A 26,248-nucleotide genomic window follows, 5' to 3' on the forward strand; every position below is an offset into this window, starting at 1 on the left:
GGAGGTAATGAGGCCCAAGGTCCAGGGAAGGATGAGGAGCACCAGGCACCGCAGGAGACCTAATCCAGAGGTGGGGCAAAGCACATGCTGGGAGTGTCTCCCAGCTGTCAGGGGTCTGGGAGGCAGATGGGGTCGGGCCCTGCCTGCACAGGTCAGCCACCCGAGGAATGGGGCCATTCCTGTCTGACCTGCTGCGGGAGAGCAAGGAGCACTGATATGAGGAGTCACCAGTGAGGGGCCCTTCCTTCCACCACGGGCGCCGCTGCCTGGAGGCTGTCAGTCTGCCCTGTGACACACACCCTCCCAGCGACCTGGGAGGTAGCAAGTTCTACACTGGGCCAGGGGGAAAATTTTCCAGAAGCCCAGGGCTACCTACCAAGTTTCAGCATCACAGAGAAATGACAGGTCTCTCTGTCTTGTCAGGCACCAGGAATTCCTGTTCGGGACCTGCCTTCCTTAGTGCTGGCGTGCCCAGGGCACTGTAAATCACATGTGCTAGTGATCACTACCACATTTGTCAAATGCGCATTTTGTGCCAGGAACTGCACTAGGCTCTTTCCATCCATCTATCCATCATTGCCAACCTTAGAATAACCTTGAGGAAGGCACGGTGCCTGCTTTCAGAGGTGAGGAAATGGAGACTCACAGAGTGAGTGGCTTAGCTAAGGTTACCCAGCTAGTAAGTGACACTGGCCCCCTCCCCCAGGGGCACTGCTGTGGCAGCCCCCAGGCCACACCCCAGGAGCCTGACCACCACCTCACCCCACCCCCACCCCCAAGGAAGCAGGAAGAGGGTGCTGCTTGGTCGGGATGTGAAATGGGGGCTGTGACCAAGTAGGATGAGGCAGGGCTGGTTGGCTTCAGTGGATACAACCTGGCCAAGTGGCCAAGGGCTGCCGCCCTCCTATCACTCACTGCTCAGACAGCCCAGCACAGGAAGCAATCTCAGACACTGGCTGGTCCAGAGGTTCCAAAACATGTCTGAGCATCAGGCTCACTGTATAAGCAAACACAGATTCCTGGATACACAGATTTGGATTCTGTAGATCTGAAGGGGGCCCAGGAACGTGCATTTTATGGAGCCTCCGGTGTTTCTGATGCAGAGCCAGGTTCGAGAACCTGGGGCTGGTGCACCCCCTTCACTAAACAGCCAAGAAAACTAGATCCCAGATGAGGGAAGAGTCCTGTCTACGGTCCTACAGGTAGGAAGCAGCCGAGTGTAGATTTGGACCCAGGTGGGCATAGCAGCCAATATTTAGACTGTCTCCTGGGAGGAGGGAAGCCAACTTGAAAGGTGACCATATCTCTGGAGACTGGAACTGACAGAAAAAGTCACAAGGCAGAAGATGGACTCGATACATAAACATTTAAAATTTCTGGAAAACTCACTTCCAAAAAAGTAAAAATCCACGAAAGATAAAAATGGCATATTGGAAACAATACTTGCAGAAAATAAGACAAAAGAGTCAATATACTTGTAACATCCATCCATGCATCCATCTACTATCTATCTACTACCTATCTAGACAGTTCTTCAACTCCATCAGGAAATCATCAAGGCTCTAACTGGCTGAATAAGAGCTTACCTGTGCACACAACACAATAGTTAGTAAACACGTATTTAATGGAGAATGTTTAATTTGGTTGGTAAACTTTAAAATGTAAATTAAAACAAGGTACTCTTTACACAATAGACTTTCCTAAATTATATTTTTATATATGTACATATATATGTAAGTTTATAGAAAAGGATTGGGAAGGATACCCATGGTGGCAGAGCTGTATGATGGCCTCTTAATATCTATTCTCCCTTTTTTAAAATTAACCAAGCCCTTCTATTATGGGGGGTAGGGGGAAGCAGCAAGATAAACAGTTTAAAAATTACACTCCCTAGTCTCCCTTGTGGATAACGGTGGACAGTTAGAAGTCAGCTGATGTCATGGGGTAGAGGGACTTTCAGTGAAGCTCTTTAGAGGGGACTGAAAAACACAGTTACCCCTCCAGCCTTTCTTCTTACTGTCTTGAATGCAGATGTGATGGCTGGAGCTCCAGGGGAATATTAGACCATATGGAGATCTTAGGGATGGAAGTTACACGCTGAGGATTCAGAGCATCAAGTTAGAAGCCTGAGTTCTTCATGACCAATGACCATGCTAGCACTGAAATGCTCTGTCCAAACTTCTTTTATGTGGAATAAAAATAAATTTATTTGTTTAAGCTTATGTTACTTTCATTTTCTGTCACACACAGTTGAACCTAAACTGATAGCACACATCAAGCTTCTATAGAAGAGTAAAGAGGACGTTCATACTTTACTTTCTATGCCATGGTATTGCTTGCATTTATTATTATTACATTTTTACAGTAAGAATATATTCATGTATTATCCGTATAAGCATCTATTTTGGAGCCCCAGACAACTCAATTTGAGTGCCAGTCCCACCACTTCCTAGCTGTGTGACCAAGGACACAGCTTATTTTCTCTGAGCCTGTTTCCTCTTCTGCAAAATGGGCATAATAATAATAGAACTTACCTCATTGGGTTGTTGTGGATCTTAAATGAGCTGAAGCAGACAACATTCTCGGCACCAGGCCTGACTTACAGCTATTACTGTCTTACGTTATGCTACCACGTGGGCCCTGGGGGTGGCAGAACCAATTAGAAAAACCCAGGACACGTTGTTGAGTAAAAGAACAGGTTGCAAAATTGGCACACGAGTATGATCCTTTTTGTGAAAAGTTATTTTTATTTCTACATCTATATGTGTATCTATACATCAAGAGATGTCTGGAGGGATGGTTGTCCAAACGTTAGTAATGGTAATTTCTGGGTAGTAGAATTTTTGCTTTCTTCTATATGGTTGAAAAGGAGTCTTATTATTTTTTGAGCAGGAAAATAAAAACCCTTTGGAAAACAATATAACAATTCACACAAAGAATCATGAAAGCCTTCATACCCTTTGACCCTCCTGAGAACTGACCTGAGGAAATCATTCAAATGAACAAAGAAGCTATATCCATAAAAACATGCACTGCAGGGTTATTTATAATAGGGGAGAACGGGGAACCACTTAAGTGATTTACATTAGGGTAATAATTATTAAATTATTCACTCATTGGAACATTGTGCAACAATAATAATGAGAAAGATGATGACCATGGAACAACGTGGAAAATTGCTGATGACAGAACAAGGAAAAGGGGGAGAATGCAAAATGAGATTTGTGCCAGGAGCGCAGCTGGGCAAAAGTCTTGTCTGCATTTGGATGAGGGCTGGAAGGGAACCCAGGCAAATAAAAACAGTTTAATTTGTTGGGGCCACTGATGGCGGGTGACTTTTTTTTCTTCTTCATTTAGAATTCTAATGTTTCTATAAAGTTGTTTGTGTCATTAAAAAAATGGGCTTTAAAAGTCCCCTCAGGGAAAAGGAGAGCAGGGGGAGGGAGATAGAAGAGAGGTCTGGGATTTTCCCCAAAGGGGATCTGGACAAGAGGAATTCAGAGGTGATCTGGAACACACAGGTCCTCTCCTGGGGTGGCCCCAGAGGTGCATCCCCTTTGCTATCTGACTTGAGAGTGATCAGATGGACCAACACAGCTGCCAAATTTAGGGTAGCAGAATGTTAGCTGATAAATAAAGGCAGGGTTAAGAGCCCTCTTCAGACTGGAATCATTTGGAAAAATCAGTCATGCTTGCTACTGACGAGATCGTAGAGAAATGAGCACCAGCGAGCTGGCTAGAGTGTGAACAGCACAGGCATCCTGCAGGGCAGTTTGGCATTGCATATCCAAACAAAGGCTGTGTGTATCCTTGGTCAGCAATCCCATTTCTTGGGATTTATCCCAAACCTAAGGAAATGATCAAGCCAGTGCATACAAATATTTACATAAAACATTCACCACAGAGTTTATAAAAATCAAAAATTACACCTTCAGGTTCACCAAACAGGAAATGGTAAACTAAATTTTGGCACAACCATGCAGTGGTACCTTACAAATGAAGGGCCACTAAAAAAGTAGGATGTAGATATCAATTTGACAGGAAAAGATGCCCATTACATATTAGGTAGAACAAGAGGGCTCCAAAGCAAGATGCATATTATCCCATTTTGTAAGATCGTATATCTAAATATGCAATAAGAATTTCTACTAAGATACACACCAGAATCTTAACAGTGGTTAATCTCTGAATGGGGGGATTACAAATTGTTATCAGTCAGTTAAGTCTCAATTATGCTGCAGTAACAAGCAACCGGAAAATCTACTGGCTTACAGCAATGAATGTTAATTTCTCACTCCTGCTCATGTCTGTTGTGATGGCCTGCTCCTCTGCCCAACACTTCTTCACTCCAGGACCCAGGCTGATGAAAGGGTCTCCACTGGAACACTGCAGGTCTCTGTGGCAGAGGGAGGAGATGGTGGACCACCCGCTGGCTTTTACAGTCCCTACTGGGCAAGTCTCCTGGCCCTTCCCAGATTCAACAAGGCAGGGATACATAATCCCCCACAGGCCCTCAGGGAAGGGCACTCAAGGAGGGGTGGTAACATTTTGAAGAATAATACAATCTACCACACAAGTTACTTCATCCTTGTCTTAGTCCATTCGGGCTGCTATAACAAAAATGCCATAGACTGGGTGGCTTAAACAACAAACATTTATTTCTCACAGTTCTGGAGGCTGGAAGTCCAAGATCAAGGTGCCCGCAGATTTGGTGTCTGGTGAGGGCCAGCTTCCTGGTTCACGGACGTCTGTCTGCTCTCTATGTCCTCATATGGTAGAAGAGGGGAGGGAGCTCTCTGGGGTCTCTTCTATAAGGGCACTAATTCCATTCATGAGGGCTCCGCCCTCACCACCTAACCACGCTCCAAAGCTCCACCTCCAAACACCATCACCTTTGGGATGAGATTTCCACATGTGAATTCCGGGGGGGGGGACACAAACATTCAGTCTATAGCAATCCTATTATTTAACGTCCTTTTCTTTGCATAATGCAGGTCTGTCCCAAGAAGTGGATGGTCTCATGGAGATGGGACATGTGGGTTCTCTCTGTTAGAGCCTCTTCAGGAAGGAAAATACAGACACCAAGTCCAAGCTACCCAGTACCAGGCAGAGACGCGGCTTCAAGCCTGAGGTAGAGAGGCCAGAAAGAGGTCAGGATTTTGCCTAATTTAAGAGACAGGTCAATTGACCTGGACCCACGGTAAGTATAAAACGATGATGTAACAGAAAGTTCTGGATGTCTAGAAGTGTTCTGCCAGGTCTGCTACTTACTACTTATAGGACTTGAATCAAGGTAGAGGGCCCCTTTGAACAGTCCCTACAAGTAAAATGGAAATTAAAATAGCTGCCCTACCCACTTCACACTACTTGGTGGGGGTTGGGGGTGGGGGGGCTCAGTGGTAGGGCTTTAAAACTGTTAGTGCTCTGGCACACGAAGGGTTTGGTCCTTCAAGCTGTAACCACACTCACACATATCACATTTCCCCACCTCCTCTCATCACCAAAGTAGCTTGTTCACCCCTTGTACTTGTGTTCGTGTGCTTTTCAGTAGAGCAGGTAGAAAGATGACACCCAAAGCCTCAATATGGAAGAGGAGAGCCCCTTTGATGGATGAGCCATGGAAGGCCTGGGATGCAGAGGGAAGGACCACACTCCACTTTGTTATGTCTGAAAGTAGCCATGTCTCCCTCGTTCCTCCTGACCCCAGCCTCTCAGGATGAAGGCAGGAGATGACAGGGCTTCCCAAACTGGCCTGATCATTAGAGCCGTTTAAGAAGCATTTAAAAACTAGACTCCCTGGCTCTACCTCCTGGAGGTGATTCACCTGGTGAGGGTGGGACCAGGCTGAGTCACAGAAGGTGATCAGTGCCACCTTGACCTGGCCCTGGCTCCGATCCAGCCCCTCTGCACAGGCCTCGTGAGGTGTCCCAGCTGGGAGGGCCTGGGCATCTCAGGTGGCACGAGCCCTGGCAGCTGGGAGAAACCTGAGTAGGCACAGCTTATCTGATGGCGCACCTGCTCCAGCCCCGTGCTCACTTCTTGAATATCAAGATCAGGGGAAGGCTTGGGAAGAGGCGCCCCCCCACCAGGCATCCCAGGTCACCCTACAAGCTGCCCCAGGGCCAGAGGACATAGTAAGAAAAACATCTTCCCCCTTTCCCGCTCCCAGCCCCTCAGAACCAAATGCACTGCAGGCTTCCACAGCCCGCTGGCACACCTTTCCAGATAACCCTGGAATTTATCTCTTTGCACATCTATCAACATGGTGGTGAGTTCCTCGAGGGCTGGAGCAGGTCTTATTCCTCTCTGCGTGCCTGGTGCAGTGCCTGGCAGACCACTGGTGCTTGCTGAATATTTCATGAATAAAGGAGAGGTAGTCATGCTTACCATGTTACCACGGGCTCAAAGAAGGACTGATATTCACACCCACCAGGCATGAGGGGAATGCACATGCTCACCTCTGGGGTGGGGGGAACCCCATCCTTAGTCACCCAGCTGGAGGCTGAGCTTAGCAGGCCCTGATTTGCAGTGGTACTAAATTACTTTTGGGATCCCAATACCCTTTGACATGATAAGTTATGGAACCTCTTCCCAGGAAAACACCTTTCTCTCTCTCTCATATACACAAACACCCTGCATATAATTTCCCTTCAAAAACAGGGAAAGCTCTGTTTTTATGGATAAATGCCAGTTAATGAATGTAGATGGAATGCTGGGGTCAGAAATTAACATTTTGCAACCCTCAATCTAATCATTGATTTTGGCAAGGATCATCGATGGATGCTCAAATCGTTGGGCAAATGGTTGTCCGGGAACAGGAAGGAATCTCAGCCAGAGACAAAGCCCCTAGCCCCCAAATCAGGATTTCACACTCTTGGGAGGAGCCCAGACAAAGGGGAGGACCACAGTCAAGACAGGCTCCAGATGGGCTTCACAGACTAAATAAAGCCAGGTGACCATTTCTGCAGGTAAAAGGCTGGGGGGAATCTGGGCTCTGGGTCTTTCCTGAACTCCTTCCCCTTCCTTCACTCTCTCAAGGGAAGGGCTGCAGTGGGAAGCGGTTGGGGGAGGGGACTCAGGAGGGTCTGTGGGGCTCCTGACACCCCAAACGTATCCTGGTTGCCAAAAGAGAAGAGGCAAGGCTTGTGCTGATCTTTTCACTGTTCTCAGAGTCCACTACGCCACTGTGCTGGATATACACATGGGTCCATGAGCATACCAAGTCCTGTCTGTGTCCTGTCCTGTATTGTAGGGCCTGTAAGCCTAAGAGCTATATTTCTCAGAATCTCTTGCCAGCCAGGATTTGCTTTAGAGTCCACTAATGAGAGGCACTCGCAGAAACTATTACTCCCTCTCTGGCAGTGGTGAGTGGACTTGATGCCAGTTCCCAGACCAGAAATGTCCTTCCATCTACCTCATTGTAGCCATTCCCTTGGGGATGCCAGGGCTGGGCAATGACCAGAGCTGAGACTGCATCTGGCAGTGGAGATGTCTGCAGTGTGAGCCCAACCCCCAAAGCCCACCTGGCATTGTCCTGGGATACAGGAACATCTGGTCATCCTCCTGGCACAGGGGAGGGAGTTCTCTGCTGCCAGGCCTCTTGGAGTTGAGGAAGAAGGGTCAGCAACAGAGAGTCCAGCATAGCCAGACCCTCCCAGGAACACCGAAGACCCCTGGAAAACAGAGAGGCCTGGATGTGACTGTGTCACCTTACCAATGTAAACACTCACCCTCCACCAGTGCCAAGGCCCTGGCACCCACGCCCCGCCTCGTCAGTCTTTCTCACTTCTCCCAGGTCTGCGGATCTGTGGTCAGGGCTCCCCAGGACTCCTAACACCCCCCTCCGCCCCAACACACCTGTGATCCAGCAGCAAGAAGCCCTGTTCCCGCAGCACCTTCACCTCCGTGCTCGCTCCAAACACGTCCCACAAGGTCAGCTGCGGCTCAAACTGCTGCCAGTGCTGGGGAAACCAGAAGGGTCAGAGGGACAGGGACCACAAGGCGGGCAGCTGGTGAGGCTACTCTGGGCCACCTGTCTTGGGGTGGGGTGAGGGAGGGTCCAGTCCAGCACAGGGACCTCAACAACTGACTCATGCACATCAGGACCAGGCCAAAGGGCCAGCAGGGAGAGGGGCATCTCCACTCCTACTCCATGTTCAGGCCGAAACCCAGCTCCCAGCCAAGCCACGTCTTCCTCTGCTCCTCCCCAGTCTCTCTGCTGGTCAGGGTATGGCCAGCCCCAGCCAGGCCTTTACGGCCTGACTTCATCCAGAGCAGCTCTGAGTTTGATCGATAATTATCTGCTGCACTTCCTATCCGAGATTTCAGTGCTGCTTAAAAACATTTGAAAATCCTAATCTAGTCTATTCCCCGACAAAGCTGAGAAAATTAAGGTTCAGAGAGGTGAAAGGATGTGTGCCCAAGGTTGCAGTAGAATGGGGACCAGAGCCTGGGTCTCCGCAGCCCTGGTGTAGGGTTCTCACCATTGCACCACCCTGCCCACTGCTTCTGCCCATCAGGCCTTGGCTGGACTAAAGCCCAACCATCCAGCTGCTAGCCCTAGGGGAGTGGGGTGTCTGTGTCTGTGTGTGTGTGTGTGTGTGTGTGTGTGTGTGTGTGTGTGTGTGTGTGTAGAAGAGAGAGTGAGAGACAGAGTGATTAGGAGGAAGTGGTGTGCAGGGGAGCGGGGGGTGGGGTGTGTGTGTGTGTGTAGAAGAGAGAGTGAGAGACAGAGTGATTAGGAGGAAGTGGTGTGCAGGGGAGCAGGGTGTGTGTGTGTGTGTGTGTGTGTGCAGAAGAAAGAGTGAGAGACAGAGAGAGTGATTCTGCAAGACTTAGAAGGAAGTGATGTGGCAGAGCCCCTCGACCCCTTACTTGGTGAGTGATCCCCACGTCTGTGCGTAGCCCCATGGCCAAAACTTCCTCCAGCCTGAAAGAAAAACCACCAAAGGATCCTGGAGAGACCTGTGCCTCTCCCCTTCCTCAAACCCTATGCTGGAATGTGTGTACGGGGGCCTTATGAAGATCATGCAGTATGGGGCGGGGTGGGGGCAGGACAAGGCAGGAAACAAAGATGTTCACATTGAGGTGGTTCTGGGGGCGCAGGGGAACCCATGGTGACCTCTGATGCTCACAGCTCCAGCTCGCCCAGGGGGACACGCTTCCGGGTGCCGTGACCGCAGAGCATCACTTCCTTCATCCAGTTGTCAGGCTCCAGGGTCTGGATCCGAGCCTCCCGGATGTAGCCTCCAGCCCCCTGGGGCATAAATCGCCCATGGGCCCCTGACAACATCAACAACCACCCCCTCTTTAATAGCAACTAACACTGTGTGCTTGCCAGATGTTAAATCAGTAGTTCTCAAAGTGTGGTCCCTGGACCAACAGCATCTAATATGCTAGAAATGCAAATTCTCGGGCCCTACCCCAGCCCCGTCCAGTCAGAAATGCTGGATGTGGGGCCCCACGATGTGGGTTTTAACAAGCCCTCTGGGTAATTCGGATACATGTTGAAGATTGAGAACTACAGTGCCAGGCACTATATCAAGCACCTCAAAATATATACAGAACGGCTCTATGAAGTAAGTGTTTTCTGCCACACTTTACATATGAGGAAGCAGAGGCTTGGAGAGGTTAATAAGTGGCCCAAGATCACACAGCCATAACATTCTTCTCCTGAGTCATCCCTTTCATGGTTCACAGGGGACTCACCAGGCCCAACGCCAAGGTACTGCCCGCACTGCCAGTAAGTCCAATTGTGGGTACTGAGCGCCCCCTGTGGGGAGGGAGGGAATAGTCAGTGCAGAATGAAGAGGGGGGCCCGGTGTCTGCTCAGGTAAGGGGCACCTGGTCAGAAGGTCCCATCATTTCAGGCCTCAAGAGCACCCTTCTCCCCGAAGGGCCACAGTTCCCTGGTCACACCTCAGCTTGCCCATTCCCCACCTGCAGCCATCAGCCCCAGGACTCACATTCCGGGCAAAGTTGGAGACCTCATACTGGCGGAAGCCAGCCTCCCGAAGGACTGCCCGTCCCTCCTGGTACATCTCAGCAGCAATCTCGGGGTCAGGGGCAGGAAGGGCGTTCTGCTGCACCTGGGTGAACAGTGTGGTGCCGCGCTCCAGGGACAGCTGGTAGAGGGAGATGTGGTCGTCACAGTGGCGAAGCAGTTCCCGCAGCTGCCCAAGCCACGGCCCCACCTGCTGCGCCGGCAGCCCCAGCATCAGGTCCACAGAGACACGCCCGGGGAAGAGGTGCCGGGCCTCCGCCAGGGTGCGCAGAGCATCGCTAGCCGAGTGTGTCCGCCCCAGCAGCCGGAGCTCAGTGTCATCCAGTGACTGGGGAGAGAGGGTCGGGAGTAAGTATGCGGGCCGGCTTAGAGGGAGACAGGAATGCTTCACTGACCTTACTGTAGACACAGATATAGGGGAAAATGCAGGACATGGCAGGCAGCTGGAAGGCAGATGGTCAAGCCAGTACCAAGCGTACCATTCACTGAAGGGTCACTACGTGCCAAGCATTTTCATGCAGTGTCTAATTTATCCTTAAAAACCCTCCAACATTAGCTCCATTTTACACGTGAGAATACTAAGGTTCAGAGATGCTAAGAAACTTGCCCAGGGTCATACAATGGCAAAGTCAGACCTGGAATTTAGGACTGTCTGACTCCAAAGCCAACGGTCTTCTTTAATTTTAATTTTGAAACATTTCAAACTTATAGAAAAACTGAAAGAAAAGCTCAATAAACACGTTCCTCTAGATTTACCAACTAACATTTTGCCACATTTGCTTTGTCTCTCTCTGAACGTATACACATATAATTATTTTGTTGAATCATCCGAGAGTAAGTTATAGACCAGCACTGTCCAAAAGAACTTTCTGCGATGATGGAAATGTTCTATACCTGCACTGTCCAATACTGTAGGCACTAACACATATAGCTATTTAAAGTTAATTAAATTTAAATCATCACATCCCAAGGGCTTACAGGCCTGTGGTCAGTGTACCGTACTGGTACACTGTGTACCAGTGTACTGTACTGGTCAGAGCAGACACAGAACATTTTAGTAGAATATGGTAGCCACTGGCCACATGCTAGTGAGCACTTAGCTCAATGTGATTATTTAAATGTAATTAACTATTGTACCCCTATATATACTTAAGTGTGTATATCCTAAGAATAAGGACACTCTCTTACATAACTACAATCCAATTACAGGGTACAGGAAATGTAACATTGAGACAACGCCATTATCTAATACATAGTCATATTCAAATTTGGCCAATCGTCCCAATGTCTACTGCAGTAAATTCCTCTCCCTCCCCAAGCCCGGATCCAACCAGGGGTCACAGATTGCACTCAGCTGTCATTGTCTCTTTAGTCTCCTTTAGTCTAGATCTTCAGCCTTTCTTTGTCTTTCATGACAACGACATTTTTGAAGAGTACAGGCCAGTTGTTTTCAAAAATGTCTCTTAATGAATAAGTTCTCGAGATATGCTGTACATCATTGTGCTTATAGTTAACAATACTGTACTGGAAAAGCAAAAATTTGTTAAGAGGGAGCCGGCCCGGTGGCATAGCGGTTAAGTGCTCGCACTTTGCTGCAGTGGCCCAGAGTTTGGATCCCGGGTGCGCACCGACGCACCGCTTGTCAAGCCATGCTGTGGCGGCATCCCATATAAAGTGGAGGAAGATGGGCTTGGATGTTAGGCCAGGGCCGATCTTCCTCAGCAAAAAGAGGAGATTTGGCGACAGATGTTAGCTCAGGGCTAATCTTCCTCACAAAAAGAAAAAAAAAGTAAGAGGGTAAAGTTGATCTCATGTTATCTGTTCTTAGCACACACACAAAGTCTTTTCATTTAGGTTTTCTCGATGTTTCCTCACAATTAGACTCAAGATATGTATGCATTTAGTGCTAGAATATCTCAGAAGTGATGTGTCCTTTTCAGTATATCCCATTGGGACAGAGCCCTGACCCCACTCCATGGTAAGTGGTACACATATTAGAAGTAGAAGCAATACTGGATATGGAAATACCAGGGGTCACCCTGAGAGGATTATGTTTCCCCTACTTAAAAACTTTCAACGGCTCCTCTGTTACCATTAGGCAAAAACCCAAACTCCTTAGTATGGTGCTGATGGCTCTGGGCCCTACCTTGCAGCCTTGTCTCCAGCCTCTCCAGTCACAAGGAATGACTCACAGCTCCCCTAAACATGCAAGGCTCTTCCATATCCTGTGTCTTTTCCTCCCACACCCTCTCCCCTGGTGAACTCCTCATCCTCATTCAAATATCACCTCCTCCAGTGAGGTTTCCATGATTTAATCAGTCTGAGATGCCCTTCAGGCTGTACTATGAAAGTCTTTTATAGAGATCTTTTTTTCCATGCTGCAACGGTCTGACCACCTGTTTGCTTCCTCCTGTGTTTCCAACCATGTAACAAATCTCTTTTGAGCATCTCCTATGTGCCAGGCACTGTGGTGGGTGCTTGGAATGCTGTGCTGTACAAAAAGGCATGCATGATCCCCGCCTCAGAGAGCTTTGGTCCAGCACAGAAGCAGACAGTTAGGAAGTTACACAAGTGTCACCATACACTTTTCAGTACCTACTGGGCCTTGGCACCCAGAAGGAGGTCAATAAACGTTTGCCTAATAAACGAATGTGACCAGAGGAGAGACAGCACTGAATGCCTGGGTGCCCTGGGATGGGCTGGGTAAGATGGGTTACCTGGAGGCCAATGGACAACCTGTTGACTCCTGCTGCCCCGAATGCTGCCAGCCTGGAGCCTGGGGCCGAAGTGGGGTTGACCTCCAATGTGACTTCGGAGTCTGCTGGCAGGCAGGTTGCCTGTGCCACTGCCTCCAGGACAGCAGCCACAGTGCGGGGACTGGCCAGACTGGGGGTGCCCCCACCAAAGAACACAGACTCCACCCTGGGAAAAGAGGATAGAGAAGATGAGACCTGCAGGCACTCTCTGGGATGCCTGCATCTGTCCTATCCACCCCCCCAAATAACTCCCAACACCCGCCTACAGCCCCCAGTACCCACCGCCGCACCCCGCTGAGCCGCAGCAACGTCTGAGCCTCGGTCACCAGACAGCTCCGCATAGCGGCCTCCTCCACGCCGCGGGGGATGTACTTGTTGAAGTTGCAGTAAGAGCAGCGCTTCTCGCAGTACGGCCACTGGGGGCAGGGAGTGCATGAACAGGGAGAGGTGACCGGGGCGGCCTTGGCCACTTCCAGGGTTCAGTCGCCCAAATCCCGGTCCCCATTCCGAGGTCTGTCAACAGTGGCTAGCTACGTCATCTAAGCCACACAACTCCCCAAAGCAGGTGGGACTGGGATTATTACGCCCACTTCAATATGAGAAAACAGCTTCAGAAGGGAAATCACTTGGTCAAGGTCACAGAGCTGGTGAGCACCAGAGACCTCAGGTCTCCGGACCAAGACATTTCCCGGCCAGGGCACCAGGTCTCATCCCAGACCTCCTCTGGGGGCGAGGAAAGTCGGCAGGTGGGCTCATGCGTGACAAGTCGCCACGTGGGCTCCGGACCCCCGCGGCCACGCCCCGCGAGCTCCACCTCCCCCTTCCACTCACGTGAACATATAGCGCCGCGCGCTGGCTCCGGGGCGCCAGACTCGGGGATTCGCCCGCACCCTGCGCGTGGCGGCGCCTCTGGGCCATTCTGGCTGCTGCCGCCCAGCTTCGAGCCCGGGCCCCAGGGAGCGCCATGACGCCCACTGCGGCGGGGGACGGCCGGTGCGCGAGGCCAGATCCGAGCCCGAGATGCGCCCAGGGCGCACACGAGTTCGCAGAGCTAGGCCCAGCGGGCCGCCCCGGCGGAAGAAGGGGCTGCGTGAGCGCGCGCCGCGTCCGATGACGCGCCGGGAGGGCCCGGGGCCTCGGGTCTGGGCGCCACCTGCTGGGCAGTGATGCGCTCGCCGCAGGCGCCTGTCCGTCCTTTCTTTGCCGGCCTGGAGAAGGTTGTGGGCTGAGCTGCCCGCGTTTTGGCACCCTGTTCTGGGGCGAGTTGCCTGACCCATCCAGGAACTCTTAGTTTGTTCCATCAGTTCCTTCATTTTATGTGCCTGGCTCAGAGCTGGAGGCTGGGGACATCTAGATGCATAAGAGCAGGCCGCAGTACCGGTGCATAAGACAGGAGAGAGGCAAACCAACGAGAGACAACAGGCAACAGATATTAATTCAGCACCTCTGAATACCAGGCCAGTGTGCTCCGTGCTGTGAGGCGGTCTGTTACAGGGCCGTGGAGTCAGTCGGGGAGGAGAGGGCACTTGGGCTGGATGTTGAAGGAAGAGAAAACCCAGGGGGAACCGGCTTGGCCAGGAGAGTAGCTGTCATCTCCTGGGTCAGGCCAACCTGGGCCCCTGCGGGTAGGCGAGTCAGAGATGGTGTATGTGGGAGAGACAGGGTGCAGGTGAGGGATTGTGAAAGCAGGCACCTGGCGAACTGTCCCATGAAGTGGAAAGATCATGGGCTTCAGCGTCAGACACCTGGGTTCTAATTCCAGCTGTGTAGCCCTGGGCAAGACTCTGAACCTCTCTCAGTTTCAGTTTCACCATTTGTGAAATGGGGCTAATGCCTACTTGATAGGGTTGTTGGGAAGATTGCAAGAGAAAATGTATACGAAAGCACCTAGCATGGTGCCTGGCACTGAGAGTATCCTAAACTTATGTTCATTTTCTCAAAAGTAAAGAGGAGGCAGACACCCCGGGAGGTAAGGACTGCAAGCAGGGGCAAAGTTTCTGTTTCTGGACTGGAAACATATGTGTCTTTTGGAGCCCAGGTGTTTTTATTTCTTGGGTCAAGCTACAGCCTGCTTGATCTGGCCCTGCCCACCAGGGAAGCCCCAGGTTCATCAATTTAAACAAAAAATCAAAATTGAGTTGGCTGAGGGGGGATGGATAGGGGAATAGGGGGATGTGGGATCATAGCTAACGAGTATGGAATTTCTTTTTAAGGTGATGAAAATGTTTAAAATTGACTTTGGTGATGCTGGCACATATCTGTGGATATACTAAAAACCATTGAATCAGACACTTTAAATGGGTGGATTATATCTTAATAAAGCTGTTGTATATGTATAAAAAATAATACTTCTTGAGGGACTAATCTGACAACAATGTGAAAAAGAAATGAATAAATGAATATAGCCTTAAAAAAAATTGGGTTGGTATCTCAAAGGGATCGAATGAGGATTAAAGTAAGCAGATAATGCATGCCAGAGCACTTAGGGCCATCGTGGACAAGGAACAGGAGGTCTAAAAGTGCTAGTTTCCCTTCGGTCTCTCCCTTTCTCCATCCCATAGAAGCTGCCAGAAGAGCATGTCAGCAAGAGACCAGCCAAAGAAAACAGAAGCTCTTTATGCCAAATCACAAGGACGGACAAGGGGAATGTGGGGGAAGAGCAGGGAGGGCCTGGGAGGTTCACAGGTTTAGATGTTGTTCCATCTGCTCTCGAAGTTTGAATTTCTGGATCTAGAGGAAAGAGAACGGAGTGAGAGCCAGGCTTGGGGCCTCCGCCAGCTAGGGTGACCAACTGTTTTGGTTTGCCTGGGACGGAGGAGCTTCTTTAGCTAAGGCCAGGAAAGTTTGGGGCAAACTAGGATGAGGTGACTAGTTGGTCACCCTACTGCCAGCCTCTCGACAGACTCTTGCCCATCTCTGAGGAAGGCATAGGTGGGGCCACCTGGCCTTCTGCACCTGGGGACCCAGGCTGCCCTGCCGCTCCCTAGTCTCCTCCACCTTACACACCTTTCCTGAGACGGTGAGGGGGTACTCTGTGACAAACACGATGTAGCGGGGAATCTTGAAGTGGGCGATCTGCAGACCAGAGGGAGATAAGCGTGAGGCTGAGTGGGTCGTAGGGTTGGGGGTAGGGAACAGTGGGCTGGCTGGTTGGCAGGGAGAGGGGGTTGAAGAAGTGAGCAACATCGGCTTGAGTGGGTTGAGGCTCCCACCTTCCCCTTGCAGAAAGCCCTGATCTCCTCCGGCGTGGTCTTCTCCCCCTTCTTCAGCCGAATGCAGGCACAGATTTCTTCTCCCAACCGCTTGTCCTTCACTCCCACCACCTTCAGAGTCAGAGACAGATGTCAGAGCTCACCATCCCCATCCGTGTTTCCTGCTCCTGGGCTCTCATCTGGGCTGGGTGCCTCACCTGTACTTCCTGCACCTGCGGGTGTGTGTGAAAGAAATCCTCGAGCTCCGCAGGGTAGATGTTCTCACCGCCCCGGATGATCATATCCTTGGAGCGGCCCACGATCTTGCAGAAGCCCTGCTCGTTCATCGTGGCGATGTCTCTGCAAGGAAAGTCCAGGAATGGCCTCCCACCTCTGCCTCATCTGGCTGGCTGGCTCGCTCACTCATCAAACATTTATTGAGTACCTACTCTGTGTCTTGCACTGCTCTAGACTCTGGGGGATACAGCATGAACAAGACATTCCCTAGAACTTATAGTCTAGCAGAGGAGACAGACAAAATCAAAAACACCAATACCTATAACATATTCTTTCTCTCTCTCAACATATCTATACATATACTTATCATGGCTAGCTTCTTTTTTACTATTCAGGTCTCAGCTCAAATGCTTCCACCTTAAAGAGGCATTCTCTGACCACCCAATCTATGAGAAGCTCCCCTCCCCACCACAGCCACTTTCTCTCCTATGACCCATTTTACTTTCTTCATGGTGTTTATCAATGTCTGAAATTATCTTGTTTGTATCTGTCTCCCTCCACCAGACATGTGGGAAGTGAGAGCAGGACCGTTCTCATCTTGCCTTCCACTGGACCAACGGTGTCCAGAATAGTGCTGGCATCTGGGAGGTGCACAATAAGAATTTGTTCAACTAACAAATGAGTGAATCTTGGCTCAGAGTTTGCAGACACGCGTCTAGTGCACCGTCCTGGGCGCTCTTATCTGTACTGTGGGATTTGATCCTTCCAGGAGCCCTATGATCCTTCCGGGAGCCCTGTGCGGAGAGCATGACCATCCCCATTTTACATATTTTAGAAATTAAGTCTCCAAGATGTGAGGGGCCATCTTGACACGCATGTTCTCCCTGTTCAAGTTTAATGTTCTAGTTTTAATGTTTAACGTTCCCAGCTCAGCCTCAGGCCCCGCCTCCCCTCGGCAGCCAAGCCCTCCGCCCCGCCCTGCCTCCTCACCCTGTCCGATACCACTTGTCCTGTCCGACTGCTTCCTCAGTCTTCTGGGGATCACCCCAGTAGCCCAGCATGACGCAGTACCCTCGGATCCATAGCTCTCCGGGTGTGTTCAGTTTTGTCAGTGTCCCCGTCTCTGTGCTCACGATCTGGGCCTGGGACCGGGTAGCTTCAGGCTGGGGCCTCCCGTCCTCTCACTTCAGGATGGGGGGCCCTCGGAAATGGGGAGAGCTTTGCCTTCCCTCCCCCTGGTAATGAGGCCCCTTGGCTCTGCCCATTTCAATCCAGGGAAGAGAGACAAAGCTGGAGTAGATCCATCACCAGTCAGAAACCTGAGCTGGGCATGAAAGAACAGTCTAGGCCCAGGCCAGGAGGAGCTGAGGAAATGGAGTGGGCAGGAGCTGCCACAGAGAGGAGGGCCCATGGAAGGCTAGGCCAGCTGAAGAATTATAAACTGTGCAGAAGGAAGGGGGGTCTCCTCTTACTTTCCGCTAAGCAGCAAATAAAGAAGCCAAAGAGAGTGGCATGGCAGGGTCATGTGAATGAGAGAGGTGGCAGAGAGGCACTCTGAAAGCCTAGCAGACAAATGAGCCATAGCCAACGTGCAAGGAAAGCTTAGCCTGTGTGCCTCAGTGTCTGCATCTGTGAAATGGGGAGAACTACGCTTGTCACTGAGTGGCAGACACAGGGGAGGGGGCTAACATCACTGCACACTTCCTCCAGGGAGGAGGGCAGGATAGCAGTTAGCCCCCAGGGAAGCAGCTGCTTGGGCATAGTGGCAGTGACCCTGGAGGGCCCAGGGCACAAGGCGCAGGGAAACCAGGTGTGCGCTGTCATAAAACACCTGTGTTGGAGCAGGAAAGGAGTCACGGCTGGGAATTTGAGAGTAAGGGATGCTCTGGGTCAGCCTTCAAGGTGCAAGGGACCCCCAAAGGGATAGGCTGCTTGGGAAATTGTTTACGCCAAGCAAAAGAGGAACTTTGCTGAAGTGAGAGGTGGATGGGGGCTATGAGAGAGAAAGAGCTGTGTAGGAAAAATCTCTGTGCTCTGGCTCCTCTTTGAGGCTGTCCTGGCTGCCCTGAAACAGACAGTGGGGCTTGGCAAAAACACACCTCAGACAGGAAGGCAGACTGCGGAGAAGTTCAGCTGGCGGCGGCTCAAGGCCGCTGCTCCAGCTCTTCCCCCTTTCTGGCCTCAGTCCACAGAGAAAGCCCCAGGCCAAGGAAGACCCTGCTGCGGTGGGGCTCTCAGCATCTAGAGCGAGCTGTTTGGATCTTCAATTGAAAGCAATAAACGTCCTAGGGGGTGCACCCCAGTTGACTGGTGGGAGGTGGGGTCTGGGGGTCTTGGTCTGGGCTCACCTCTGTGTGAGGCATAACTCTGCCCACACTTTCTGCCTTCTGCTCCACAGTGTCCTCAGCGAAGTTCATGAAGGTCACGGGACTGTTCTCTGTGGTTCCATAAGCCACCTAGAGGGTCCGGAAAGCGTGTTTGGAGGGAGCGCAGGGACTGCAGAGGGATGGGGCAAGCTCCCCTGGGGGAATGGGAAAGAAGTCAGGGGAAAGTGGAAGGTAGCTGAATCAGGAGGCAGGAGGTCAGGAGGCAGAGGTGTAGGGACAGTGAGCAGACTAGCTCAACCAGCCGGGGCCACAGGTCTGAAATAAACTGAGAGCAGGGAAGCCATTCTCTTCTACTCAGGGCTCTCAGTCTCCCTGCTTCCCTGGAGCAGCCACATGCTGAGCCTGTGGCTCCCAGCGTTACCAATGCCCCAGCCTTCTCTCTCTCATCCCCAGGCTGCCTCAGCACCCTCCTCCTCTTCCTGATTTCAGGCCACAACATCCCCTGCCCCTCCCTTCCAAGCCAAAGGTCCCATAAACTTGATGAGAAAGCCAGCCTGCCTTGGCCCACCTGGAAGCTGTACAGACACACCCACCCACCCACCCACCCACTCACTCACTCCTATCCTGCCCCACCCACCCAAAACTCGGGACAAGTGCCTGGCCTTGCAGTGGGTACCCCCCAAGCTCTGGGGACTTTCCTGTAAATTTATTTCCATCAAAATAAAAATACAGTCAAAGCAAGGATTTAAAAAGCCAGTGGCAACCCCACCTCCCCACACTTCTAGCGGTTGGAACATCCTGAGTAACAGAAAACCAGAAGCCAGCCTTGGAGGAGCCTAAATACCATCAGGGAATGTTCTGGGCCAACTATGACCCCCATCTAGAGGCAATGGGTGAAAGGGGCTTAGGAGAGGGGCTAGCTACCCTGTATTCTAGATTCCTTCCCGCCAGCAAAGACACCAGAACTTTGTCTGTCCTCCACCCCCACCTCACTCCCAACATCCTCCGTGTTAGCTGGCCTGGCTCAGGCACAGCTGGGGTCTGGCAAGATCTGAGGTCCCTTCCTCCCCCCACGCTCCAACACAGACAACAACCCCTACCAGGCAGCCCAGAGCTCACGCTGGGCCAGAGCTGAGACCTTGCCTGCCCACCCTCCCCTTTCCACAGGAATCCGGACACCGTGGCTGGCAAGTGGACAAGCAGATACCTGGTCAGCTGGGGCAGGGCTGCCCACAGGACCGAGGGTCTGGCAGCCTGAGTTGTCCAGAGCTGGTCCCTTGTAGCCAGGACTGTGCCCCCCTCACCCGCCCTCATAGTCCTGGGGCCACTGCCCATGTGTGGCCTCTGCCAAGTACACCTTGGCGCCACTCTGGCCGCCACCCTGAGAGACCCCTCAGGGGCAAGTCCTGACCACTGGGGTGGGGGTGAGGAGATGGGGATATTTTAGGGAGATTAAGCGGGGGGAAGTGGTGCGACTGTGCTTGTTCAGTTGCCCTGACTCCATGCCTGTGGTCTTCAGGTGTGTTTGCGAGTCCTATGGGTCACCCCCACCCCCACCCTCAGTTCCCACTTTCTGGTTAGCCCTCAGCCGTGGAGAAAGGGGACAGTGGCTGCAGGGGACAGAAGCTCAAGCCCAGGGCTGGGAGAGAGCGGCCAGAGGCCAGTCTCCGTGGTGCTGGCTGCGCGTCCGGCCGGCAGGGGGAGCCCGGTGACAGAGCGGCTCTTACGCTCGGCCGGTGCCGCACAAGAGCCCCATTAAAGCGCCGCCGGCCGGCCGACCGCGGCGAGACTCGCGTCCGGCTGTCCCGGCCCGCTTCCTCCCTCCCCGGGCCCAGGGCTCCCGGCCCAGTATGTCTGGGGGTGTCGTGGACGCTCAAACTTGAGCAAACAAATAAGTTCAGGGAACGCCTCCCTCTCTCCGGTGTAAACTCGGGGCTCTAGACACCCCCATCCCTCCCCGCCTCCCCCCGCGAAAAGCGCGAGGAAAGGAGGTGGGGGGGCGGGGAGAGAAGCAGGATCTGAGAGCAGGGAGGAAGGGAGCCGGGGCTGGAGGACGAGGTTGGGGGCCATGGTCCCAACCTGCAGGGTCGCCCCCTGGGGGAAGGGCCCCGCCCCCCTCCCCGTCGAGGGCGGGGGCGCATCTCTGGGCGGGAGGGAGTTAAGCCCGGTGGCCTCGATGCTCCACGTAGGAGCTGGCTCTGGCTGCCGGCTGCGGTCAGGGCCACCGTATAAATAGGGCAGGAGACCCGAGCGCCGAGGACTTGCCGCCGCCCGCGCCCCGTCGCCGTCGCCGCCGCCGCTGCCCGTGGCCCCGGCCCCTGGCGTCCCGGCCATGGCCCGCCCGATGCTCTTGCTCAGCCTCGGCCTTCTGGCCGGTCTGCTGCCGGCGCTGGCCGCCTGCCCCCAGAACTGCCACTGCCACGGCGACCTGCAGCATGTCATCTGCGACAAGGTGGGGCTGCAGAAGATCCCCAAGGTGTCAGAGAAGACTAAGCTGCTCAACCTACAGCGCAACAACTTCCCGGTGCTGGCTGCCAACTCATTCCGTGCCATGCCGAACCTGGTGTCGCTGCACCTGCAGCACTGCCAGATCCGCGAGGTGGCCGCCGGGGCCTTCCGTGGCCTCAAGCAGCTCATCTACCTGTACCTGTCCCACAACGACATCCGCGTGCTGCGCGCCGGCGCCTTCGATGACCTGACCGAGCTCACCTACCTCTACCTGGACCACAACAAGGTGACCGAGCTGCCCCGGGGGCTGCTCTCCCCGCTGGTCAACCTCTTCATCCTGCAGCTCAACAACAACAAGATCCGCGAGCTGCGCGCAGGCGCCTTCCAGGGCGCCAAGGACCTGCGCTGGCTCTACCTGTCTGAAAACGCACTCAGTTCCCTGCAGCCCGGCGCTCTGGACGACGTGGAGAACCTTGCCAAGTTCCACCTGGACAGGAACCAGCTGTCCAGCTACCCCTCGGCCGCTCTGAGCAAGCTGCGGGTGGTGGAGGAGTTGAAGCTGTCCCATAACCCCCTGAAAAGCATTCCCGACAATGCCTTCCAGTCTTTCGGCAGATACCTGGAGACCCTCTGGCTGGACAACACCAACCTGGAGAAGGTGAGTTCCTGGCTGCAGAGCTCTGCTCTGGCTCCTTCTTCTCTGCCTGGAGGCCCAGGCATCCAGGGCCACAGCGGAGCACCATCCCCTCTCCCCTAAAATTGCCTCTCTCTCTCTGGCTGTCTCCAGGGTGAGTTCTGCCACCTCTGTCCCTCATATCACATCCCCACCCTAAGTCCTGCCCTGCTGCCCCTGTCCCTTGTCTCAGCCACTGCCTTCCTAGGATTCCTACTTATAAACCGAGCTGGGGCTGCCCTGGACCCACCAATGGCCCCTAGGAGGCATCTCCGGTGCTCCCAAACCCCCCCGCTGTGGGCAGCAGCCACCTCTTCCTGTTGGGCCTTCCGCCCCTCCTCTGCTGTGTTTTTCCTGTCTCCAGTCAACCTACCACTCCATAAAGGAAGGTTTGTTTATTGAGGAGCCTTCCAGAGGAGCTGGGTGAATCAGGCCCACAAAGAGACCCTGTTCCTGGTGGGGGTGTGCATGTGTGCTAAGGTGGGGTGGGGGGCTGGGAGTGAGGGGGGAGCAAATACCTAAGGAAGACCTCCTCTACACCCCCCAGAGGCCCTGGTGGATGCCCCCCCCCCCCGCCCCAGCAAGTCCACATACACACACACACACACACACACACTCACACTCCACTGCATTATCAGGTCCATTTCAACTGAGTGGGGACCAGGGACCAGGGGCTCCCCCAGGTTGCAGGCATGGCACCCATGGGCTCTGTGAAGGGGCAAAGAGCCATGCACCATTGGCAATCTTTGGCACAGGACTCCAGATATCTCCCCACAGGGAAGACTGGCTGTGCCTCACTGTGCTCCAGACCACTGACTGCCCTTTGCCCACCCCAGTCGCCGGACCCATCTCTTGGCTGCATCCTTGCTCAGTCCTTCCTCCCCTGTGATGCCCAGCACCTGGCCAGGTGGGGCTGCCTTGAGTCAGGGCAGAATCCCTCCTTGGGACTGGAAAATCTCTCTGGTACAGGGGCTTCAGCCAGGAGGTTTGGGCGGGGACCAGGGCAAGGTGGAGGAGCCAGGTCATCAGAACAGTCCGGTTACCAGAGAACTTCACACCCCTCCCTGAGCCACAGGCATGGAGATGAGGGCAGAATCATACCTGGATGGCCGCCAACCTTTGTCTGGGTGGATGGAGCCCACCTGAGCCTGCCCTTCTTCAGCCCTGGCCCCTCCTCAGCTGAAGTCAGAGTCCCTTGTGGCCCACCAGTGCCAGTGTGGCTCTTCATTGGGAAGCATGGGCTGATCTGGGGCAGGGAGGCCAGGCAGGAACTGTGACACTTGGGCCAAGAGGTGGGCACCAATAGAACATTTCCTCTGTAGCCACGCAACCTGGCCAAAGGCTCCACCAAGGAGGCTCCACAAATAGTGTCTGGCAGGCAGTGAGGGAGCAGTGAGGACAGAGCTGGGGGAAGTCCCAGGACCGAGGGTCTGTGGGGAGCCTGGGCCCACTTCCCATCCCACCAAACACTGACCAACTTCACTGTGTGCCAGCTTGGGTCGTTGGGGCCAAACCCTGGCTGCCACTTCAGTCCCAGTGTTTGTGCAGGGAGCATGGTGCCAGGGGAAGAGGAGCTGGGTGTGTCCCTGCAGCTACTGTTTACTTGCTAGTGTGACCCTGGGAAATGGACTTAACTTTTTTTTCCCGTCTGCATTTTGGAAATAACACTACCTGTCTCAAAAGGTGGTTGTATGGATTAGATCATCTGAGACAACTTAGTCACACTGTGGAACTCCTCAGTGTCCACTGCTTATGTCCAGGGAAGGACTCTGCCCCTCTTGAGCCATAGAGCCGGGAGAGGCTGGGGTGCTCAGTCATGTCCACCTTGCTCCCCAGTTCTCCGACGGTGCCTTCCTGGGTGTGACCACACTGAAACACGTCCATCTGGAGAACAACCGCCTGAACCAGCTGCCCTCCAACTTCCCCTTTGACAGCCTGGAGACCCTCACCCTCACCAACAACCCCTGGAAGTGTACTTGCCAGCTTCGGAGCCTCCGGAGGTGAGAGCATCCCCATGCCACCCCTAGAATCCACCCTTATGTGATGGAGTGGAGACACACTAGTCCTGCGCTAAGATATCGTGGGCATATGTCCTAGATCTGCTACCTAATGGGTGTGTCCTGGGAGCTTCCCCATTTGTAAAATGAAGATGTCGGTTCCAGACTATTCTGGAGCCACATTGATCCTGGCCCAGGGCTCACTGTCCCATCCCCCAGCGCTCCCACGTCTCTTCCCCAACCCCAGCAACTCTCTGTCTCTACAGGTGGCTGGAAGCTAAGACTTCCCGCCCTGATGCCACTTGCGCCTCGCCCGCCAAGTTCAGGGGCCAGCACATTCGTGACACGGACGCCTTCCGCGGCTGCAAGTTCCCCACTAAGAGGTCCAAGAAAGCTGGCCGCCATTAAACAGGTGGGGGCTGGGTGGGCAGGTCCCCCATTCCCCTCTGGAGATTCTGGCAAGTGAGGAGGGTGTCCCAGGATACTCCCTCCCCACAGAGAGGCATGTAGACCCTCTATTTTTGCAGGGAGAGGAGGGGAGGACTGGGACTTCCCTCTGAGGGAGAAAATGATACTGCCCAGGACTCCCACCATTCTCTCCAAGCATTGCTGGGTTGTTGAAGTCCTGACACCGATCATCTGAGTTGCTGAAGTCCTGACACCGATCCTTGCCTCACCACAGGTCCTGATCCAGCCAGTCCTGGTGACTGGCCTCTGCCTTCTGCTGGAGAAACTACTGACCCTCCCACCTCTGACCCACACCTCCTCCCTACAGCCTCTGCTGATGCACAGAGCTGTCCACACCTACGCATATCCTGGCAGGGGGACTCCGGCACTCCAGCATGAACTCAGCTCCACCTGATGGTGAGAGCTCCATCACACCTGGCCCCACCACCATGGCTCCTCTTAGAGAAGCTGTTGCTGAGACCCCCAAGTCCTTCAGAACCAGAACAGAGTGGTCATCAGGATGGCCACCCCTCCAGAATCCTCCTTCCCTCTGCCCCCCTTTCCCCGCTATTTGGAAACAAACATCAGATCCTTGCCCCACCCCTTGCTTCCAGAAAGGGTCTTAAGCTCATACCCCAACTCCACCAGCCCCCACCTGCCAGGACACTCTAGCAGCACACCAGTGCTTTGCTGCATAGCCTCCCATGCTGCGTTTCTTCCCCAGATGTCTATAAATATAAATTTATGTATGTATAATATTTACTCCCTTGTCCCCTATCTCCATGACTCGCCAGCTGCTGAAGAGGTCAGACTGCATTTTCTCACATCTGCTTTCTGGAATGAGGGCCGGCTAAGAGGGTCTTCCTTGGAGATCTTGCCTGGGCTCATCCCCACTCCAGTCAGCCTGTCCTCACCCCAGGCCTGGCCTGCCCCCCGCCCACAGCCCCGAGCCCTGGCCTCCACTCACCACCAGCTCCTTCATGTTCAGCTTGTTGATGATAGCTCGGATCAGCTCTGGGGGTGCAGGGGACCCAGCGATCACACCTGAAGCAGAGAGAGAGCTGACACAGCTCCCCCCTTCTCCAGGCCCAGTGGCCCCCCTTCACTTACAGCTCTTTCTAGGGAAGAACATTCCCTTCTCTCCCCTGACCCGGGACCTGTTTCTACACCTGGCAGCTGGCCATGGGCTGGAGTCCAGGGACACTGGGGATTTGCCTCCCTCCCACCCATGTTTCTACAGTGACCTTTTTGCCCCCTGACTAAAAGATTGGGTGCATATCTAGCTCACGAGGGCCAATCCTGGCCTGGCCACCCTTGGCCCCATCCCACCTCCACACATGGTCGAGATGTCGTAACTGGAGAAGTCTGGCTGGTTCAGAATGTCCACGAACATTGTGGGAGTGCCATACAGGAAGGAGCTTCTGTATGGGGGCGGGGGGGCACATCTCAAAATCAGGCTTGGAAGTGGAAGGGAACTCCTTCTTCTCCCCCACCCCAGCCTGAAGCTGCACTCAGGGCCAAGGCTGTAACTGGGGGGAACAGGCAGGAGAGGCTCTATGGAGGCAGGAACTGGTCCTCTCCTGGGGGTCCCCCACTACCCCTGTCTCCATTTCTCCTGGCTGGAGGGAGGACAGATCTTGGACAGGGATGAGGGTCCATGAGTGAGGAATGGGAGGGTCTCAGCAGCCCACGGGTAGCTGCCTACTGACGCCCACCTCTCTCTGCTGATTGCCTCCAGCGCCTTCTTGCCGTCAAAGCCTGGAGAGGGCAGGATGAGGGTGACACCATATATCACGCTCACCATTGTGCCCCCCACAGAACCCAGGCAGTGGTACAGGGGGGTGGGCAGGACCATCCGCAACTCCTTCGGTTCCTGGAGATGGAGGCAGGAATCTGGTTCTATCCTGGAGCCAGAAGCCCTAGAAGCCAGTTCCTCCAGCCAGCAGGGGAAGCCCAGCAAGCCCCCGACCCCTGCAGGGTGCCAGTAAGCCTTGGTCCTGGCCATCACCCCCTCACCTTCAGCTGCAGTCTGAGGCGTGCCCCTATCATGTTGGCATTGTTGACAATGTTGTAGTGGGAGAGGGTGGCACCCTTGGGTCTGCCTGTCGTCCCCTGATAAGACAAGCAGGTGATGCTTGGCCTCTTTCTCCCCATCTCCTTCCTACCCTG

At 53.5% G+C, this 26,248-nt stretch overlaps 3 protein-coding genes across 8 annotated transcripts in view; 1 reads left to right on the top strand and 2 right to left on the bottom strand.

The window, feature by feature from the left end:
* Nucleotides 1-7,309: 7,309 nt before the first annotated feature.
* Nucleotides 7,310-15,279, bottom strand: RSAD1 (radical S-adenosyl methionine domain containing 1). 4 transcript variants are annotated; one of them, XM_058560704.1, is made up of 10 exons: nt 13,591-15,279; nt 13,042-13,175; nt 12,721-12,925; nt 10,194-10,331; nt 9,966-10,088; nt 9,709-9,772; nt 9,135-9,282; nt 8,875-8,929; nt 7,858-7,961; nt 7,310-7,673 (listed from the first exon to the last, which is right to left on the bottom strand). In XM_058560704.1, exons 1-10 carry the CDS (start codon nt 13,723-13,725, stop codon nt 7,556-7,558), a joined length of 1,224 nt encoding a protein of 407 aa, XP_058416687.1. In that variant the 5' UTR covers nt 13,726-15,279; the 3' UTR covers nt 7,310-7,555. The 4 variants fall into 4 exon arrangements, 3 of the variants coding, with proteins under 3 accessions (XP_058416687.1, XP_058416686.1, XP_058416685.1); XM_058560703.1 differs by having other exon boundaries at nt 9,966-10,124; XM_058560702.1 differs by having other exon boundaries at nt 9,966-10,331.
* A 76-nt stretch (nt 15,280-15,355) lies between these two features.
* The window catches only part of ACSF2 (acyl-CoA synthetase family member 2), a 35,116-nt gene continuing 24,223 nt past the window's right edge, over nt 15,356-26,248 (bottom strand). For all 3 annotated transcript variants that reach the window (XM_058560695.1, XM_058560694.1, XM_058560693.1), the window contains 10 exons: nt 26,096-26,191; nt 25,795-25,952; nt 25,409-25,500; nt 25,047-25,123; nt 18,536-18,643; nt 17,178-17,329; nt 16,169-16,310; nt 15,972-16,082; nt 15,766-15,834; nt 15,356-15,489 (listed from right to left, as the gene is read on the bottom strand). In XM_058560695.1, the coding sequence (XP_058416678.1) occupies nt 15,439-15,489; nt 15,766-15,834; nt 15,972-16,082; nt 16,169-16,310; nt 17,178-17,329; nt 18,536-18,643; nt 25,047-25,123; nt 25,409-25,500; nt 25,795-25,952; nt 26,096-26,191 (1,056 nt within the window). In that variant the 3' untranslated portion in view covers nt 15,356-15,438. The remainder of the gene's footprint in view (nt 15,490-15,765; nt 15,835-15,971; nt 16,083-16,168; nt 16,311-17,177; nt 17,330-18,535; nt 18,644-25,046; nt 25,124-25,408; nt 25,501-25,794; nt 25,953-26,095; nt 26,192-26,248) is intronic.
* Nucleotides 20,680-24,839, top strand: CHAD (chondroadherin). Its single transcript, XM_058560713.1, has 4 exons — nt 20,680-21,620; nt 23,472-23,635; nt 23,899-24,044; nt 24,315-24,839. The coding sequence occupies exons 1-3, from the start codon at nt 20,847-20,849 to the stop codon at nt 24,038-24,040; spliced, it is 1,080 nt and encodes a 359-aa protein (XP_058416696.1). The 5' UTR covers nt 20,680-20,846; the 3' UTR covers nt 24,041-24,044; nt 24,315-24,839.

Source organism: Diceros bicornis, chromosome 18 (genome assembly GCF_020826845.1).
Source record: "Diceros bicornis minor isolate mBicDic1 chromosome 18, mDicBic1.mat.cur, whole genome shotgun sequence".
NCBI classification, from domain to species: domain Eukaryota; kingdom Metazoa; phylum Chordata; class Mammalia; order Perissodactyla; family Rhinocerotidae; genus Diceros; species Diceros bicornis.

Bases quoted from the DNA above. Each gene is read 5' to 3' on its own strand.
- CHAD (XM_058560713.1), top strand. From the start codon at position 20,847: ATGGCCCGCCCGATGCTCTTGCTCAGCCTCGGCCTTCTGGCCGGTCTG. The intron at 21,621-23,471 runs GTGAGTTCCTGG...CTTGCTCCCCAG, and splicing joins ACAACACCAACCTGGAGAAG to TTCTCCGACGGTGCCTTCCT. The intron at 23,636-23,898 runs GTGAGAGCATCC...CTGTCTCTACAG, and splicing joins CAGCTTCGGAGCCTCCGGAG to GTGGCTGGAAGCTAAGACTT.
- RSAD1 (XM_058560702.1), bottom strand. From the start codon at position 13,725: ATGGCGCTCCCTGGGGCCCGGGCTCGAAGCTGGGCGGCAGCAGCCAGA. The intron at 8,930-9,134 runs GTGAGCATCAGA...TTTTTCTTTCAG, and splicing joins CCCCTGGGCGAGCTGGAGCT to GCTGGAGGAAGTTTTGGCCA. The intron at 7,962-8,874 runs GTAAGGGGTCGA...TGGTTTCCCCAG, and splicing joins ACGTGGGGATCACTCACCAA to CACTGGCAGCAGTTTGAGCC.